This window comes from Octopus sinensis, linkage group LG11 (assembly GCF_006345805.1).
Source record: "Octopus sinensis linkage group LG11, ASM634580v1, whole genome shotgun sequence".
NCBI classification, from domain to species: domain Eukaryota; kingdom Metazoa; phylum Mollusca; class Cephalopoda; order Octopoda; family Octopodidae; genus Octopus; species Octopus sinensis.
The window spans coordinates 62,345,944-62,366,172 of NC_043007.1; the positions used below are offsets into that span (position 1 = coordinate 62,345,944).

A 20,229-nucleotide genomic window follows, 5' to 3' on the forward strand; every position below is an offset into this window, starting at 1 on the left:
TTGAAACAACTATTATTATTATTATTATTATTATTATTATTATATTTTGGAATGGCTGAAATCAGCTATTGTTTTCGTTTTGACAAATTACTATATGACATGAACAGGGTGTCTTTTGAGTTATATTTATTTCATCCCTATTACAAAATTTGGAAATATAAATAATGGGTCAAGATATTAATACTCAATAAATCAATGTTTGAGATCCCACCTTTCTCTTTTGTCATCTACTTTAACATTATCCCCAAAATAAGCAAAACAAAGAAGTCAGAAAACTTTATAAACACCTACATTATGACAGTTTCAACTTATTGAAATTATGAAAGTACTTTCTCTTTTATTCTATTCATTTTTTTTCTTCCATGCTAGCATTGATAGGATGTGATTTTGTTTTATTTTTGAAATTTGAATATATTTACATAATGTATGCAATTTCTTATGTAGGATTTCTGTTATTTTAACACTTTTATGAAAATCTCACAACAACAGTCACTTATGATGAATCATTGATCTGACATAAATGTTTTCTTTAACCTGTTAACAAAATTGGATGTGTAACTATAAAGACCCCAACCCCCCACCTCTTCTTGGTGTAACATATCTGTATATTTCAGTATCCTAAGACTATATATCCAGTGATCCAATATTGAAGCAGACATCTTGATAAAAAAACAAACAAAAAAAACGATGCTATATCCTTGCATGGCACCTGCTTTGCAAAGAATTTTTATAAATAAATATATACTTACAGCTTATTTTGGACTTCTTGTCAATTTACTGGTTACGTTTGTGTGTGTGTGTGTATATCTGAAATGCTTGCATTATTCATTATTTAAGTTTGTTGCTGTTTGACAAGGTTACATACAAGTTGGATAAAAAAAGGAAAATTAAGTGTTTTGATGGTCTCCAAAGCATTCACAGAATGAATGAATTGAAATGAAAAACTTTCTGCCAGGGATCAAAGCTGAACTATAGATTTGTTCTGTAGCTCAAAACTGAGCCATAGATTTATTCTATGCAATTTGCTCACATTCATTGTCTAATTGTGGAAATTGAGATTTATAAAGTAAAAGAACTAGGAATTTGTCATATTCACCCTATAGTCAGTTTGATTTCAGTTTCCAAGTATTTGCTGCTTGACTAAATATATTCTGCTTGGACATAGATGCAACTCAAATTCTATATATTAAAAGTGTAAGGCCCTGTGCCTGTCAGTCATTTAGTTACGTGGTGAGAGCGGATTTATTTGAGGTCATAATAATGGTTTCAGATTTTGGCACAGGGCCAGCAATTTCATGGCAGTAGGTGGAGCTAGTTGATTACATCAATTCTAGCGCTCAAGTGGTACTTATTTTATTGACCCCGAAAAAGATGAAAGGCAAAATTGACTTTGGTGGAGTTTGAACTCAGAATGTAAAGTCTCAAGACATAAAACAATTCTACCAGCTCACCACTTTATTTAAGGTTATAATAATAATCCTTTCTACTATAGGATTCTACAATGATAAAACACAAGACAGAAAAGTGAACAATAAAAGAGCCATAAAGAGGAAATGGTGCATAGACATATGCATTTCATTTCTGTTTGTCCTTCCACAAACATAATTCTTGTATTACATGTCAATAATATCTGATATGTGTTTGTTCTCAAATATTTGTATTGGGACATTAGTATCTAAGGGGGATAATTCTTTTCCATGACTTGAATATTTTCATATAGTTAACAAAAGAAGGCACAGATTCGACCAGTGGTTCCCAACCTGTGGTCCGCAGACCCCTAGTGGTCTGTAAAGGTAGTATAGGGCGTCTGTGAACTAAATTCAAAATTTCATATATGTATGTGTATGTATATATATATATATATATATATATAAATCCTTAAATCCTTAAAAATGTTTTAGCATTACTATACATAAATACCACATGCTTGGAGGGACTCTTAAAGTCAAAACTACCAAAATAAATAAACACATAGTTCCAGTTAACCATTTCCCATTTAAACCAGCCATATCTGGCCCAAATTGATGGATTTTTTCTTTTATGAGGTTTTTCACGCTAACTACTTGATAAATTCTTATAAAGATTTTATCCTATTTTTAAATTGTAAATATATATATACATAAGGATAATGGGACTGTAGGAAAACCCATCTAAATAAAAGGGGTCCTTGGTTGTGAAAAAGTTGAGAACCACTGGATTAAACAATCAAAGCCCCCACCACCACCCCCAAAAGAAATTCAGAGAGAACCAAAAGTTATTAATTTATAAAAGGAACTGGAAACTGAATTTAAATGTAGAAGTATTCTACTGAAATAACTATGATTTTTTTTTTATGGCACAGAAGTCTTAATGCTATGCATATGACTACTAATAAAGAAAAAGATTGATCTAAAATGTTTGCAAAGTAAATATTTATACCTTTAGCAGTTAAACCAGTTGTACTTGGCTTAAATATTTTCCCCCTTTTATGTTCAAAGTGGCTAGAACCAGCCTCTCACACCCATTCTACAATGTCATTTTAAAAATAAGCTTATCATTGAAATCTTGAAGCTATGACATAATGCATTATTAATTCAAAACAATGTGAATAAATAAGCATTACATTTGACAAAGTAGGGTTATATTAAGATACTATGGTACAAAATTATTAATAAAGAAAAGATTGACCAACAATTTTGGAGGAGGTGGGTAAGTCAATGACATCAACCCCAGTGTTCAATTTGTACCTATTTTATCGACCCTGAAAGGATGAAAGGTAAAGCTGACCTTGGCAGAATTTGAACTCAGAATGTAAAGACCAACAAAATTCCACCAGATTCTGCCAGCTTGCTGCCTTAGATTGATCTAAATTATTAACAGAGCAGATGTTTATATTAAAAAGTATAATGGGTAGAACTAACAAATAGTAAAGAAAGCCAGAATAACCAACTGAATTTTCACTAGGACTTTGTCTGTAATACATTAAACCACCCATAGTGACTTTTCGATAAACCCATAATTGATTTTAAAAAATAATGTGTGTGTGTGTGCATATTTATGCATACATACCAAAGAAAAGTGTACTCCATACATGCCATTTATATTTATTGGGAAACTTATTCACTCTGTTGGTACTCAGTGCTGATGGCATAGCAACTTCATGTAATATGAATTGCTATACCATGTATAGATATAGAAAGGATTTGAAGAAGAATATTTAAGGATTCAGTTAACCATTTACCATTTAAACCAGCCATATCTGGCCCAAATATTCTATTTGTTCAGTGTTCAAACTGGCCAGATCTGGCCTCTCACACCTCCTCTGCAATGTCATTCTAAAATTAAACAATCACATCGATGAAATATTGAAGCTATGAAATAATGTATGATTTAGTCTAAGCAATGTGAATAAGTTATCTTACATTTGATAAGTAATTTGAATGATAAAGGATTAAACGATAAAGGATTTAACGGCAGTGCATCAGCATGGCCGCAGCTCTGAGCTGAAACTAGAGAAAAAAAACCCCACCTATTTGCACTTAATGATAGCTAACTTTCTCAACACAGCAGAAGACTTAAAGACAGAAAGTTGAAAGAGAATACCATATATATTTATATCTCTATATATATAAACGGCAAAATGTCTGTTTGTGTGTGGTGTGTGTGTATCCTTTATACAAATCCACAATTTTTCAGTTAGAGGGCTTGCACTTTCTATGGTCATTCAAAACCGTCCAACGGTGGTTGTGCACATCTTTACACTTCCCCAGTCACCCCTCAAAGCTATTAAAAAAATCAATAGAAGTGACTTTTTTTAAAATTTTCTATCCAAAACGCAATCAAAATGCCCAAAACTTGATAGCTAGCTGTATGTGATTAGTCGGGGATTTGGACATTACTCGCGTGTATGTGCACATGCACGCAGCTGTATATGCATGCAATAGCACTATAACCTGGCAACGCTGGGTCATAGTGCTAGTCTATAAATAAATTCCAGCCTCCTATTGGTCATAATTAAGAATCATGTAACCAGTATTAGTAAAAGTCTCTAGTTTGTACTAGAACAGGAATATTTTTAATAAAGCAGCCTCCAACCACAATGAAGCACCAGCTAGAAACAGCTTCAGAGAGAAACAAGTGTATAGGATTAAGGTCCCACCCACCAATAACAAACAAAAACCTGCAAAAGATATGTAATCTGAGTGAATTTTCTTATACACTCTAGGAATCACCACAAACATAACCAGGAATTTCCTAGCTTTAATAAACTGTCAATTCCCATCAATATACAAATACCATAAAATCTTCAACTCACTCAACATTAAGGTTAATTATTTCTGTATGGACAAAATCAATTTCAAGATAAATACAAGATTCAAACATGCATCCATGCAAATCCAAACTCCACTGTCTATTTATACCTGTTGAAATACATTCACTTTTTCTTACTATGAGGTCCCATCTGCTACAAGCTTCAAAACATTGGGTAATTAAGTGTTTCAACATGTGACCAGCTTCAAGGCATGTGTAGAGAGCATTCTTCTCAATGAAACTGAAACTTGGACAATAGAGAAAGAATTTCACAAGTTGCTACAAACACCAGGTTCCTTATGACAGCTCAGAACATTTCATGGCATGAGTACAAAATCAAAGAGAAGGTTTATGGACACATTGTGAAGACACATAGTGCTAGTGGTTAGGAGTATTCAGCTTATGATCATAAGGTCATGAGTTCGATTCCCAATGGTGTTTTGTATCCTGGAGGAAGGCACTTTATTTCACATTGCTCCAGTCCACTCAGCTGGCAGAAATGAGCAGTACCTGTATTTTAAAGGCCCAGCCTTGTTACATCCTGTGTTACACTGAATCTCCATGAGGACTACATTTAGGGTACACATGTCTGTGGAGTACTCAGCCAATTGCTCATTAATTTCCCAAGCAGGCTGTTCTGTTGATCAGATCAACTGGAACCCTCATCATTGTAAACAACAGAATGCAAGGTATGAATACATTATGCCAATCATTACTAATGTTTCTCAATGCAGGGAAGCTCTGCTGGTCCCTGCTATCAACAAAAGTCACCTTGGATGTTGTATTTTGAAAACTTCCATAACTTAATAGAGGACAAAGACCATTCAAATGCATTGATATTATTGGCAGTGATACACAATATGAAACAGAAGACATATTAAATTAACACAGACAGAGATTCTTGATGCGATATAATGACGTCCATCTCAGCTCTGAGTGTGTGTTGTGTGTGTGTGTGCACATGCATGTGTATACACACACATATACCCAAGTAAGCATATAAATGCAAACTGAAGTAGTAAAAAATAGTACTCATATACCAAAGGCAGAGTAATATGCTTTTATTAAAGTCAAAAATATCTTCACAGACTGTTACTCAGAGTTTCACATCATGATTCGTCAGATAGTTGTGATCACTCAGTTTTCACATTACCATTCGTTGGACAGTTGTGATCATAACTGCCTGATGGGAAACTCAGAATAACAATCTGTGAAGATTTTCTGGGCTTTAGTAAAAAGTATATACATGTATTTGTTATATTTCAGAATGGTCATTTTGCCAGTTTAGCCAATAAAAACACATGCACTATATATTTGGTATTACTTTGCTTCAGTGTTATTTATTGGCTAAACTGGCAAAATGACCATTCCGAAATATAACAATGTCTGTTTCAATACACGACTTCACATAAAAAAATCTTGCACAACAAATATATAAACGTATATAAACGTATATACATACATACATACATACATACATGTATGTATGTATGTATGTATGTATGTATGTATGTATGTATGTATGTATGTATGTATGTATGTATGTATGTATGTATGTATGTATGTATGTATGTATGTATGTATGCATGCATGCATGCATGCATGCATACATTCACGCATGCATGCATGTATGTGTGTATGTATGTATGTATGCATGTATGTATGTCAAATCCTCATTAAAGGAGACTGACTGGGAGAGCAATGCTTGTCATTGCCACAGATGGAGGAAGCAGGTTAAGAAGGGGGTCGACACCTTTCAGAGAACATGTATTCTGCAGGAAGAACTTAAGTGTGCTGCTCGAAAGTACACTGCTGGTAGTGAATGGGGAAAGCTTGGTTTGCAATGTTTGCAGTCGTGTATGCTTGTGAAGAGTAGGTCTCATTAGCCACCAACAGAGCCACAAATGCAAAATATAAGTTAGTCCTAGAGTGCCCAATGTTCCTAAAGGTCAGCAATGGTCTTCCTCGGTTATGAGTGGATGGCCATCATGTATGTATGTATTTATGTATATACATATGCATACTTTCATAAATACATACACACACATACACACATATGTATTCAATCTTATAACATCACTTCACACCACACCACTGACAGATGCACTCACTCATATACAAACACATGCATACACACTCATACACACATATGATTGATTGATTCTAGTTTCAGCTCATGAGCTGTGGCCATGCTGGGGCACCGCCATTATGTATAAGTATTTATCACCACCACCACCACCATCATCATCACCATTGTTTAATGTTCATTTTTATATGCTTGCATGCATCAAACACACTTTGTGGAGGTTATATTTTTCTTAAGTCAGATGCCCTTCCTGTAGTCAATTGTAACCTATTTCCAAGCAAATGATGATGATGATAGATACATATATATATGAGTGTGTGTGTAAATACATGTAAACCTTGGCATGCTTTACTGGTGGATTGTAAAAAATGACACCATTTGTATGAAGAGTGACTTTTAATTACAATCATTCCAAGATGGGAACACACACACACAAACACACATGTACATGTGTAAAATACACACGCACACATACATAAATATATATATACATAGAGTCAGCTGCGCTCAAATGAATATACATAGAGTCAGCTGCGCTCAAATGATTTGAACTTATGCACTGAAATCTTTACTGAGGATTAAGTTTGTAGGGTATAAGAGGAATTCATGTGAACAGATATGGAGATAATGATACAAATAAACAAATAAATTGCTTGGTCTTGATATATAAAATACACATGCATATATGCACAGGAGTGGCTGTGTGGTAAGTAGTTTGCTTACCAACTACATGAATCCAGGTTCAGTCCCACTGCATGGCACCTTGGGCAAGTGTCTTCTACTATAGGCTTTTGAGTGGATTTGGCAGACATTTGTGTGTCTGTTTTCATCCCCCCACCATCACTTGACAACTGATGTTGGTGTGTTTATGTCTCCATAACTTAGCAGTTCGACAAAAGGGACTGATAAAATAAGTACTAGGCTTACAAAGAATAAGTCCTGAGGTCAATTTGTTCGACTAAAGGTCATGCTCCAGCATGGCCGCCGTCAAAAGACTGAAACAAATAAAAGAATAATAGAATTACATGTAAATAGAGAGAAAACAGAGACTGAAAATATAAAGATGGTGAACATTCATGTATAAATATATAGATATGTATATATAGATGCCTATCTCTCCACCCTGAAGACAGAGACTGGATTTACTGAATGTTTATATGCTTCCACTACTGGTTGCATGTACTTTACTTTACTACACCAGCCAATAGTTTGAAGTAACTCCAAGTCCCCAGAAACAGCTACCAGATCTGTAACACCATACCTTCTCCCATTCATTTTCTGTGCCTTTGTACTCTGTGTACATCTGTTCTGTTAATATATAAATATCCATATATTTATGCATGAATACTCAGCATCTGAATATTTTCTGTCTTTGTTTTCTCTCTATTTACATGTGTATATATGTTTATATATATATATATATATCACTTATGTAGTTTGATTAGCTTTGTGCTTTCAAGATGTGAATAAAACAAAGAAACCATCTCCCATGAACTTCTTCAATGCTTGAGGCCTTTCTTTCTGTAGGCTGCATATGAATACTCATGCACACAGAAACACGTGTATATATGTGTATACATGTATAAATATCTTGATGATAAGCCCCAAAAATGGCAAAATATATTCATAAAAAATTTAGTTGATATAACAAAACATATATTGATTGTTTTGTTTTCTGTAACTTTCAGTATTTGCAATGTTGTGTTCAATACACAATATTATGCAGTATATTATAAAACATATGACTCATAGTACTGGAAAACAGTGCCTAATCTGGAGAAATAAAGGTCAGAATCAGAATCAGGACAATTTTTTGACCCAGAAACAAGTCTTACTTAACTTGTACTTTTTTTTAACCTGAAATTTGTTGCACAGTGTTATTGGTATCCATCACTCCTGGTTGGGACTGGAGGTGAATTGTCTTGCTTGTCTATGACTTTCAACTGTTTGAACACCCAGTGCAATGAAGGAGTCATCCCCAGAGTGCTATACCACAGTGAACTGGCAAGCAAGCAAAACACATACATTGAGTAAATGCAGTCAATAATGTTTACAACATTATTACAACATTTTTAATTCATAATTTTTGTTGCAGCATACCAGCAGATGGTTCTTACATTATTTGTATAAAGCCATAAACCGGTGATTCAGTTCATCTCCAGTTCTGATTCAGGTATGTGATGTTGATAATCCACAAAAATGGCAAAATGTTGGTATCCGTCACTCACTCCTGGATGGGATTGGAGGTGAATTGTCTTACCTGTGTATGACCATGCTATGTGGGAGTTGTACCCAGAGTGCTGTACTGCAGCAATCTGGTAAACAAGAAAAACACATGTACATTGAGTATGTGTGACCGATAATGTTTACAACACTAGTGCTGCTTATAATTCATAATATATATAAATAAATAAAAAATAAATGCGCCCTATTAAAGGCTAGCCAGGCTCATGGGCCCAGTTTCCCGGATTCAATGGTGTATGTGTTCCCCAGCTGGACAGGACGCCAGTCCATCGCAGCGTTACTCATTTTTGCCAGCTGAGTGGACTGGAGCAACGTGAAATGAAGTGTTTTGCTCAAGAACACATGTTGCCTGGTCTAGGAATCGAAACCACAATCTTACAATCACAATGCCAACGCCCTAACCACTAAGCCACACCTCCACAATATATATATATATACATCATCATCATCATCATCATTTAACGTCCGCTTTCCATGCTAGCATGGATTGGACGATTTGACTGAGGTCTTGCGAACCAGACTCCATTCTGATCTGGCAGAGTTTCTACAGCTGGATGCCCTTCCTAACGCCAACCATTCCGAGAGTGTAGTGGGCGCTTTTATGTGCCACCGGCATAAGGGCCAGTTTGGTGGTACTGGCAACGGCCACGCCCAAATGGTGCTTTTTACGTGCCACCTGCACAGGAGCCAGTCCAGCGGCACTGGCGATGACCTTGCTCAAATATTTCACACATACATATATATATATATATATATATATATATATATTAATAAAAGGAATTCCAGCCTTGTCTGATTTTCACATTTTATTTACAATCTTATAATGATATAGTATAATATAATATAATATAATAAAATAATATAAAATAATAGAATGTTAAATGTTCATTCTGATTGAACTAGTACTTTCATGCATTAAATTATGCAATCTTCAGGTTCATGTAGTAGTGGTGACAGTTATGCTTCATAATTTTTGACTGTAGTGAGATGGTTAAATCTGTGCCTTAAATACACCTGTATAGGCTCCAGATTGCTAGGTTTTGCAAACTGTATTCTGACCAATCAGTGTGTAGCATCAATCAATTACTTAAGCTGATTGGTTTAGGCATCACGCTTTGTTGAACATGTCAAGAGTCCTGTATCTTAACCCTGGCCGAGGCAGCAATTGTTGGGCTATTTTTAGAAATGTAAATAGCCTTTGTCAGGGAATTTTATATTTCAATTGTCATCATCATCATTGTCAGCACCTTAATTATTGTTGCTAGTGGTGATGGTGGTGGCAATAGAATTTTTAACCCTAAATAAGATAATTTTCCTGCTAGCTTCATCTTGATCACCTTTAGTATTGTTGTTGTTGTTAGTGGTCATGGTCGTAGCAGTAGAAGTAGTACCTCTAAGTATTATTATTATTGCTTATTTAGCTTGGGTTCGAATTTATCAATAAAATTCTTTTCTCTGATTTTCCTCTCGATTTCACTTGGGCTGTATAATTTGTAGAATGGAAATATTATATATTTCTACAACTCAAGTAGACATATGTACTTCCTGGTAAAGCACGAAAGAAGATCCCAGTTTCATTAGCATTGTAGATGTCCTGTGGCCTATACAATTTCAATAGAAGCTGCTTGGTTGTCTCATGAAATTGATGGGCTCCGTTGACGTCAGCTTCAGCCGCATCACCTGCAAAGAATAAAATGTTTAGTTTTTGTTCTCTAAAGAGAAAAATGTGAACTAGTGAACTACATCACTTACCTTTTAGAACCGTAAAAAAGATTCCACGTCTTTTTAACCAATGGTAAAACCAACCTTTGGATGCCTTAAAATCATGTCCAGCAGCTTGAGCAAAGGTGTTGGCTTTGTGCATTAGGATCGGGCCATTGACAGGGACATTTCTCAAGTGAATAAATTGAAACCAATTATAAAGAGCATGGTCTATCTGTTGGTCTTTTCCCTCTCATTGGTGCTTTTTCTTTGATAACCAGCCATCATGTTCTTTGGCATGAAGGTCATCCTCATTCTTTAGCAAATTCTGGAGCAGACCTCTTGAAATTCCAAAACTCTGTGCTGTTTCCCACTGAGTTGTTTTTCCAAGAGCTTTGTAACATTCTAACTATTGAATCTTTTCTGCCATGGATTTGTCCTGCCTCTCTCTTTTCATTTTGAATATATTGAACAACTTGTGTGTGTCTGCCTCTCTATGTGAATGACAAATAATGCATTTCTTTCGCTATTAAATACTGACAGGTAGGGTCCAGCAGCTGCAACCAACCAGCTGTCACATGGTACACACCATCATTCAATGAATAAGAAGGGCCCATAATTTTGACAAGAGGTGTCTTGGAGCTTACTTTTTCGCTTGAATGACAGGGTTGCGAGGTAGACTCAAGCAGCCACCACCAGCTACTAAATATTTATTGATCTATTTTTGGATGATGGAGTGTACCATATGACAGCTGGCTGGCTGTGGTTGCTGGAGCCTACCTGTCAGTATTTAAAAGTGAAAAAATAAGCACTTCATTCATTCACTGCCACTAGTTGAAACTTTACGAAGGAGCAGTAATAATTGGATTTTTTAAGTAATGGTTTGGATTTATTAAATGAGAGATTTTATGTGTAAAAATTCCGTCCAAACCCATTTTGGATACATTAAATATGTGGATTTATAAAATGGAATCTACTGTATATATATATATACACACACACACACCACACACATATATATATATATATATATATATATATATATATACATATATATATATATATTATATATATATATATATATATATATATACATATACATATACATATGTAATATTTATATACATCTGTATAATAATATGTTACAATTATTCAATAGTCAAGATAAAACTCTGAGTTTCGGATGCCGAAGTGGAAAACAACAACACCATCTCTTCGGTTATCTGGCCATCTGAAAAACGCTATGAAAAAATACCATTTTATATATATATAAATACCATTATATATATACACATATATATATATATATATTTATATATATACTTATTATATATATATGCACATGAGTCATCTAAGAGTCCATAAGTCAGGGAAGAGATGCACTTGTATATTTGTTAGTAGAGTAGGTATATTATCCAAAAAGTATACAAGTAAATATCTATCATGACTGGTCTTACCAATCAGTTTCATGTAAAGAATACAATGGAGTGTTAGGTAACAAACTGATCATATAACTTTATGCTCATCAGAGTTAGCCAATATGGAAGGGAAATGCCGACTGCTCTCTATTATTCAGAAGCGGATTAGCACAACCGATCAGCAGTTGCTGTGAAGTTCCTATACAATCACACGTTCATGCACACATACACTCCTCAAATACATATGCCTATGCACTTTTCCATATACCTTCTACATAGTGCTCACACACATTCACACACACACACATGCACACAAGTACACAAACACACACTGCTGACTGGTTGTGCTAATCCACCTCTGACAATAGAGAGCAGTTGCCATATTTCCTACCATATTGGCTAACTCTGACGAGCGTAAAGTTATATAATCGGTTTGTTATCTAACACTCCATTGTATTCTTTATGTGAAACTATTTGGTAAGATCAGCCATGGTGGATATTTAATACTATACTTTTCAGATAATATATATACATATATATATATATATATATATATATATATATATATTATATATATATATATATATATATTATATATACATGCACACACTCATGGACATATATGTATACATGTATTTGTGTATACATTGTATACATAACAGACTAAATAGAATGCTCTCAAAAAAGGAGTAGAATGCTACTTTAGAAGGATTAGATACCCTCTAATATTGTATCGACTACATGGATGCTTTAACCATAGGATTACCTAACTCACAGATAGTTGCAAAAACATCAAAGCGCCACAGATGTCATGGGCCAAGCTTAGCTTGATCTTCACCCAGAACCTCAACTTGGAAAAGTAAACCAATATAGAAAGGTGTGCCTCACATAAGTTGATATCTGCTCATTTTCCCACCTTTTGTCCACAAATCTTTAAGGGCACTTTAACTTCATATGCATTAGCAACCATTGTATTCTCTATTTTAGGAACTGAGTGCTAACAGAACTGAACTGCATGTCTCTAATTAAATATTGTGGCATGTAGCATGAATCTTGTTATCATTTGAATGTGCTATGAGGTTCCTCATGCTTCTGTGTTCCTTTAGTATAGGTGGTCTGTTTTTCTCTTGATTGCTGTTATGTCAAAAGGGATAATGCTGCATATGAAACTAAAATGCTGGAATCAGATCTTTATTTTTTCCTCACAAAACAGTATTTGCTTCAATCATCCCTTGAAGTAGAATGTAAAGGCATGGAGAGGAAATATAAGAAGTCATGTCATTAAGTAAACATTATGAGCAATAGGTTTCACACGGATGACTGAGTCAATTGTTTCGTTTTGGAGATGGTGTAAAAGGTGGGAGAAGGTTTATGTCCATATAATGTTGGAGTTATCTGATCCTTCTAAAGTGGGGTTCCACACATTTTTTAGGATCTTCTGTTCGTGAATATGTTCATGTATATGCCCATGAATGTATAAATACATATGAATATGTAAATGTATATATATATATATATATATATATAATATATATATATATAATATATATATATATATATACACACACATACATCCAACCACACACACACACATACAGACACAAGTATGTGTCTTCAAATACTTACATGTATGTACGTTTGTATATACAAATAAATACATATCTGGCACACCCTATTTTAACTTTCTTTATTTCTTTATATAAATGTTTTTACAAATAAGCACAAGGCCTTGGATTTGTAGGAGAGGTGAAATAGAATGCGTTGTGATGAATATGAACTTCCCAAAGACGTCAGCTGTAATGATTACAATAACGATTTCTTTATTTTGCCACAAGGATAACATAAGTATAACATTACGGTGCAAATAATATAAGTTTCTAAATACAATGTAGAAATATATTTAAAATAGACAAATATACAAAATAAAACAAAACATACCCTCACAATAATAATAATAATAATAATAATAATAATGATAATAATAAGGATAATAACTGAGAAGGGACAGTCAATGAGAGGTTTGAGGCACCCTAAAACCTTGACCACCTTCCCATTCTATCTTCCAACTTCAATTCTCAGACGAAACTGGAGAGGTAGTCCTTTCACCAACACCAAATTCACCCCTTCTCACCCACCTTTTCTAAAATTTAGGAAAGAGTATTACATCTCTCAACAAAGACGTACATTAAAAGAAATGGATTAGAATTATAAAAATGTCCATTAAACATGACGGGTAATAGTACATATGCTTTGCAACAGTTGCTGCATGTTGGTTGCGTCTGCTGTTAGTTGCTGCTACCGAATGGTAGCGATTCTTTCGACATTCACTGAGAGAAGTATTGCTAATCTTTATCGAACAGCTTAGGAACTTGTAGATCAATGCCTAGCCTAAAAAAAAAGGTGTGGGGGAAAATTGGACGTTTTAATCTTTCGTTGTCTGTTTCTGTTGCGTTTTACCTTGCGCAGTAAACAGAAATTGAAAGAAAATATGATCAACTGCCATAAGTGAAGGTGGCGTTAGCGTTAGTAGTGTGTTTGCGTTGTGTCACGCCTTTCAGGAGTGAGAGCGCTGTTGTGTTGTGTTGTTTTTCCCTCTCGTATGTGTGTCGCATGTGTATCTCTGTGTATGTGTGTGTAAGAGTGCTTGTGAGAGAACAAGATGGCTTCAGACGTGGAAAAAGCGAACAGTGTGTTCGTTTCGGTTGCTCCCACTAGTAGTAGCACTGAAACAACTGTTCTAAGTCCATCTAGCGACGCCTCTACATCAAAAAGCTCAGAAGTTACGACAGTAACAAGCAGTAACAGTTTTACAAACAGCATAGCTTCCAGCAGCACCACCACCACTAACAACACCGCCACGACTACCACCAAGTCTGGCCTTCGGATGAAGGAAGGCGAGGCAGACGAAGACGACGACCACAACAACATGTCCAACGAACGTAAAGGTTGGCTTATGAAGAGAAGCCGATTGTCACATAAATGGAAGAGAAAGTGGTTTCTATTAAAAAATGCCGATCTCTTCTACGGTAATGATCCACAGGTAAGTTGATATTTCGCAATTATATTCTTTCAGGTTCGTCCACCTCCTTATCAATTAATTACGATCTTTGTTAATATCATAAATCGGTCCCTACGTATTTGTGTGTGTGTGTGTTTTAAACACGATTTCCAACCTTGTTTCAATGACAACACCACCAAATCATGTATCTCCGAGTTAATTTCTCTTGTAGAACTTTATTTTCAATTTATCGATGTGCCAGGCTTATTTTGGATTATTTGTTGGAAATCTGACAATCGCGGAGCACCTTTAGACACTGTCTGTGTGACACCCTTACTTGGAATATAATGTTGTTTCAGAATCTTTGTTAGTTACTCATTCATTTTTAAGATAAACAAAATATTCGATTGTTTCAGATTGCTGTAACCTTTCAAAGATTTATTTACTCCTAACCATTCTATCGTTGACAGATTTGTTTGGTAGATCGTTTCAAAACAATATAAATTCATTGTGTATAATGGTAATTATCAGGAAAGGAACATAAGAAAATGTTCGTATTTTGTATATTTTAGATTCTGAGTTCCCTAGAATTGAAAAAAAAACATGTTGATTTCTTACAATTCTACAAAATTACAGTTACTACTACCCCACCTTTTGTCATTCAATAAGAATTCGTAATTTACAGGTTCTAATCCTGCGTCAGTTCTGCTACTATTCTCGCGTTTAATTCACCATTTCCAATCTACATTAAACCTCAACAAAATCAATCAAGCCAAGACATTGTAGTTTCTTTTTATTTTCTGTTTACGCGCACACATGTATATGTATGTGAACATGTTTGCATTTGCGTACGATGATGTTATCATTAGCTCCATTTAACACACACATACACACACGCACACACACCTCATAGACATTTAATAAACGTGTGTCCGTGGCCGATACTGAAATCTGGCGTAGATCGAATATTAAAGAGCAACGTGCTTTTTGAAAAAGATAATGCTTTCTAATTGAGGCACGAGGCCAGCAGTTTTGAGGGGAGGGAATCAGTCCATACTTTGAGACCTCAGTACTTCCCTGGTATTTTATTGACTCCGATAGTACGAAAAGCAAAGTTGATCTCAGCAGGATTTGAACTCAGAATATAAAGAGCCGAAACAATAACCACAAGGCTTTTAAAAATAGCAATAATGAAAATACGATTGAAGATATAATCATTGTTGCATTTGCTTCCTGATTGCATGTTTAACAGAAATCTTGTTTGAATAATGCTTTCACGTCCTTAGTGACATATATATAATTCTAAATAAACATGTCCACACACACTCACACAGACGTTTTTGTTTAGTCGAGGCATTTTTCCAATCTATGTCCTCCTCACATAAAATACTTCTACATAAACACGCGCCTGCTAACGTCCCTACGCACAATAAATGTTTTGTCATCTCGCTCTCTCTCTCTCTCTTTCTCCTCTCTCTTCTAACGATGGCTTCGATCTGAACTATTTTCTTATCTCAATTAAAGAACAGATTTGTCATTACAATTAAATATGCTAGTTTGATTCAGTTTTCACGTTTGTCTTTCGGAATGAATCTTTCAACCTTTCTCTGTCTCACTACCAAAATCATTTCGTAACACCCCACTCCGCCACCTTATATCCTACTTTTGTTTTCTCTTTGATTCAATCGTTCTTTACAATTCTTAAAATTCAATGTCTATTTATGTATTTATCAACCTCCCCTGTATTTATTGGTCAGTCTTTCGTTCGATATCAATATATCTTTCGATCTATCTATCTATCTATCTATCTATCTATCTATCTATCTATCTATCTATCTATCTATCTATCTATCTATCTATCTATCTATCTATCGATTTTATTTCTAAATATACGTCTATTTATTATTTTAACATTTTGTGTATCTCTCTATTTATATATCTATTGATTTTTCTATCTATCCATCGATTCATCTCTCAGCGTATCTTTTTATATATCTGCTTTTCTTATCTGCCATCTATCTGTCTATCTATCTGTCTCTCTCTCTCTCTCCCCTCTCTCTCCTCTCTCTCTCTCTCTCTCTCTCTATATATATATATATATATATATATATATATATATATATATATATATATATATATTGATATTAGTCGCTTTATTGACAATCCATTTAATGTCTCTTCCTCCTCTTCTTTGTTGAAGACCAGAAATATTTCGTTCATTGAAAGAAATTCCTTCAGATTTCTATTTTGATTTCTTTACAGCTTCACTTTCTTGAGGTTCTTCTGCCTGTTAACAACATTTCAAATGATGAAATTAATTTTAATCTTAAACTGACCTCTCGTATTTTTATTCTTTGGATATTTCGATTTAATCACAACCACACACACGCAGACACATACTTGTACTCAAAATATCTTTTGTTTTGTTATATATGCATGTGAGTGTGTACATAAATATGTTTGTAAACAGGTGCATGTGTGTTGTGAACGCGAGGGAGAAAAATTAGTCATCGTCATTATGTCTAAATCTAAAGATACTTTATAGGAGCGATATGTCTTTATATTAATGTGCGCAAGTGTTTATATATATATATATATATATATATATATATATATGCATGTGTATATACACAAATACGTGTATGGAGAGCGAGAGTTCTCGAATGAAGGTCGAGAAGACTAAATCGTGCATCACACACACACACATTAAGGGGTCAATACATTATAATGTAGAGTGTATATTCATCTTTGAAAAAATGCTGATGCATTGAAACACTTTTACAATAGTGTGCGCGCGTGTGTGTATATGTATATATGCACATATCACTAGTGTAGCTAGCGGAGGGCGGTCTTTTAAAGGGGCACCACTTTTGGGTTTGCTGTTTTTTGTGACAAACAGAAGGATCGTCCCGGGAGTCACACACTCTAGCTACGCTGGTGGCATATATATATATTGTGTGTTTCAATATATATGTATGCATTTATATACATGCATATATATATATGTATGTATATATGTATGTATGTGTGTGTGTGTGTGTGTGTGTGTGTTTGAGTTGAGTGTGTGGTAAGAAGTTTGCTTCCCAACCGACCACATGGTTCCAGGTTTAGTCTTGCTTCATGGTACTTTGGGCACCAGTGTCTACTACTTTGATCCAGGTTGACCAAATCCTAGTGAGAGGATTTGGTAGACGGAAACTGCAAGAAGTTTGTCTTATATATACATCTGCCCCTCAATACAAACATACATGCAGACATACATACATACATACATGCATGCATGCATGCATGCATACATACATACATACATACATACCGGTGGCATGTAAAAAGCACCCACTACACTCACAGAGTGGTTGGCGTTAGGAAGGGCATCCAGCTGTAGAAACACTACCAGATCAAACTGGGCCTGGTGCAGCCTTCTGGCTTCCCAGACCCCAGCTGAACCGTCCAACCCATGCTAGCATGGAAAGTGGACGTTAAACGACAATGATGATGATACATAATGTATGTATATAGGCGCAGGAATGGCTGTGTGGTAAGTAGCTTGCTAACCAACCACATGGTTCCGGGTTCAGTCCCACTGCGTGGCATCTTGGGCAAGTGTCTTCTGCTATAGCCCCGGGCCGACCAATGCCTTGTGAGTGGATTTGGTAGACAGAAACTGAAAGAAGCCTGTCGTATATATGTATATGTTTGTCCCCCTAGCATTGCTTGACAACCAATGCTGGTGTGTTTACGTCCCCGTTACTTAGCGGTTCGGCAAAAGAGACCGATAGAATAAGTACTGGGCTTACAAAGAATAAGTCCCGGGGTCGATTTGCTCGACTAAAGGTGGTGCTCCAGCATGGCCGCAGTCAAATGACTGAAACAAGTAAAAGAGTAAAGAGTATATATGTGTATGTTTCTTTGTGTTTGTCTCCCATCATCACTTGATAATCAGTGTTGGTCTGTTTATGTCCATATAACAGCTGTTAGACATAAGAGACTGACAGAATAAATACTAGGCTTGAAAAAATAAAAGCAAGTACCAGGTTTGATTCATTTGACCAAAACACTTCAAGGTGGCTCAGCATGGCCACAGTCCAATGACTAAAACAAATAAAAGATAAATAACGCTAGTGTGTGACTGAGTGAATGTATGTGTGTATAAATAGAACAGATAAGGAAAGTGAAGTGAGAGAATAGATTTTTATGTAATATATTTACAGCTGTTTCATAATCTTGTTAGTTATATAATAGATATTGCATCATCTTTTGCATATAAACTATATATATATATATATATATATATATAGTAAGCAATAAAGGGTTTAGCAACGAATTGCCTTACCACATACCGAATTTAGAAATAGCAGTCAAGAGTTATAGCTATTTCTTCTACTAAAAAGGAGATCTCAGTAAAAACAGCAATTGGAAGGCAGACACAAACAGGTAAGAGAGAATGAATTGACGGCAATCTATCATACAATTTTAAGTTATCTACGGACGTACGTTTCGAAATCAAGTTTTTAGGAAAGCATAAGAATTAAATATTAAATAATTCTACCTTACCAAAACTTCTTTTCTCTTCAGCGTAGAATACTATAATCATAAATGATTATATATTGAATTTTGAGATACTAGAAGGCACCAACTCAACTCAGTATCAGAGCGAGCTAGAATCCGCAACTAGTATCACTAAATTCAAAGTGTGAATGAAAAGATTGTGTCACCAGCCCCTTATATATATATATATATATATATATTATATATATATATATATATATATATATATATATATATATATATATATATATGTATATATGTACGAGGATGAATCAAAAAGTAATGTCATTTTGTTTAGGACAGGTATAATTACCAATGCAGGAACATGTATCATACATCAAAATGAAGCAGGTCCTCTGTGGATCACATCCCTACTTCTCAACATAGTCACCGTTTCTCTCAATAGCAATGTTCCACCTTTGAATGAGAGCATGTATCCCTGCCCCGTAAAATTCTGTTGACTGTTCTTTGGGCCACTTCTTCACTATAGTTTTCACTTCCTCGTCACTGGAATAATATTTGCCTCTCAAACCCTCTTTCATGGGGCCAAAGATATGATAGCGTGAAGGTGCTAAATAATTCCAGTGACGCAGAAGTGAAAACTATAGTGAAGAAGTGGCTCAAAGAACAGTCAACAGAATTTTATGGAGTAGGGATACATGCTCTCATTTGAAGGATGTGATCTTCAGAGGACCAGATTCATTTTCATGTATGATACATGTTCCTGTGGTGGTAATTATACCTGTCCTAAACAAAATGGCATTACTTTTTGACTTACCCTTGTACATCCATATATACAAGTGTGTTGAAAGATTTAATCAACATACTAATATTCAGAACATACCATGATAGTTCAAAACATCAACTACATCCATGCATACATACATACATACATACATACATACATACATACACACACACATACAAACAAACAAACAACTAGA

General features: G+C 34.9%; 1 protein-coding gene across 1 annotated transcript in view; it reads left to right on the forward strand.

Moving 5' to 3' along the window:
- Window positions 1-13,559: 13,559 nt before the first annotated feature.
- LOC115217527 (pleckstrin homology domain-containing protein 1-like) overlaps window positions 13,560-20,229 on the forward strand; it is a 90,126-nt gene continuing 83,456 nt past the window's right edge. Inside the window, exon 1 of the mRNA XM_029787249.2 lies at window positions 13,560-14,779. Coding sequence (XP_029643109.1) covers window positions 14,399-14,779 — 381 coding nt within the window. The 5' untranslated portion in view covers window positions 13,560-14,398. The remainder of the gene's footprint in view (window positions 14,780-20,229) is intronic.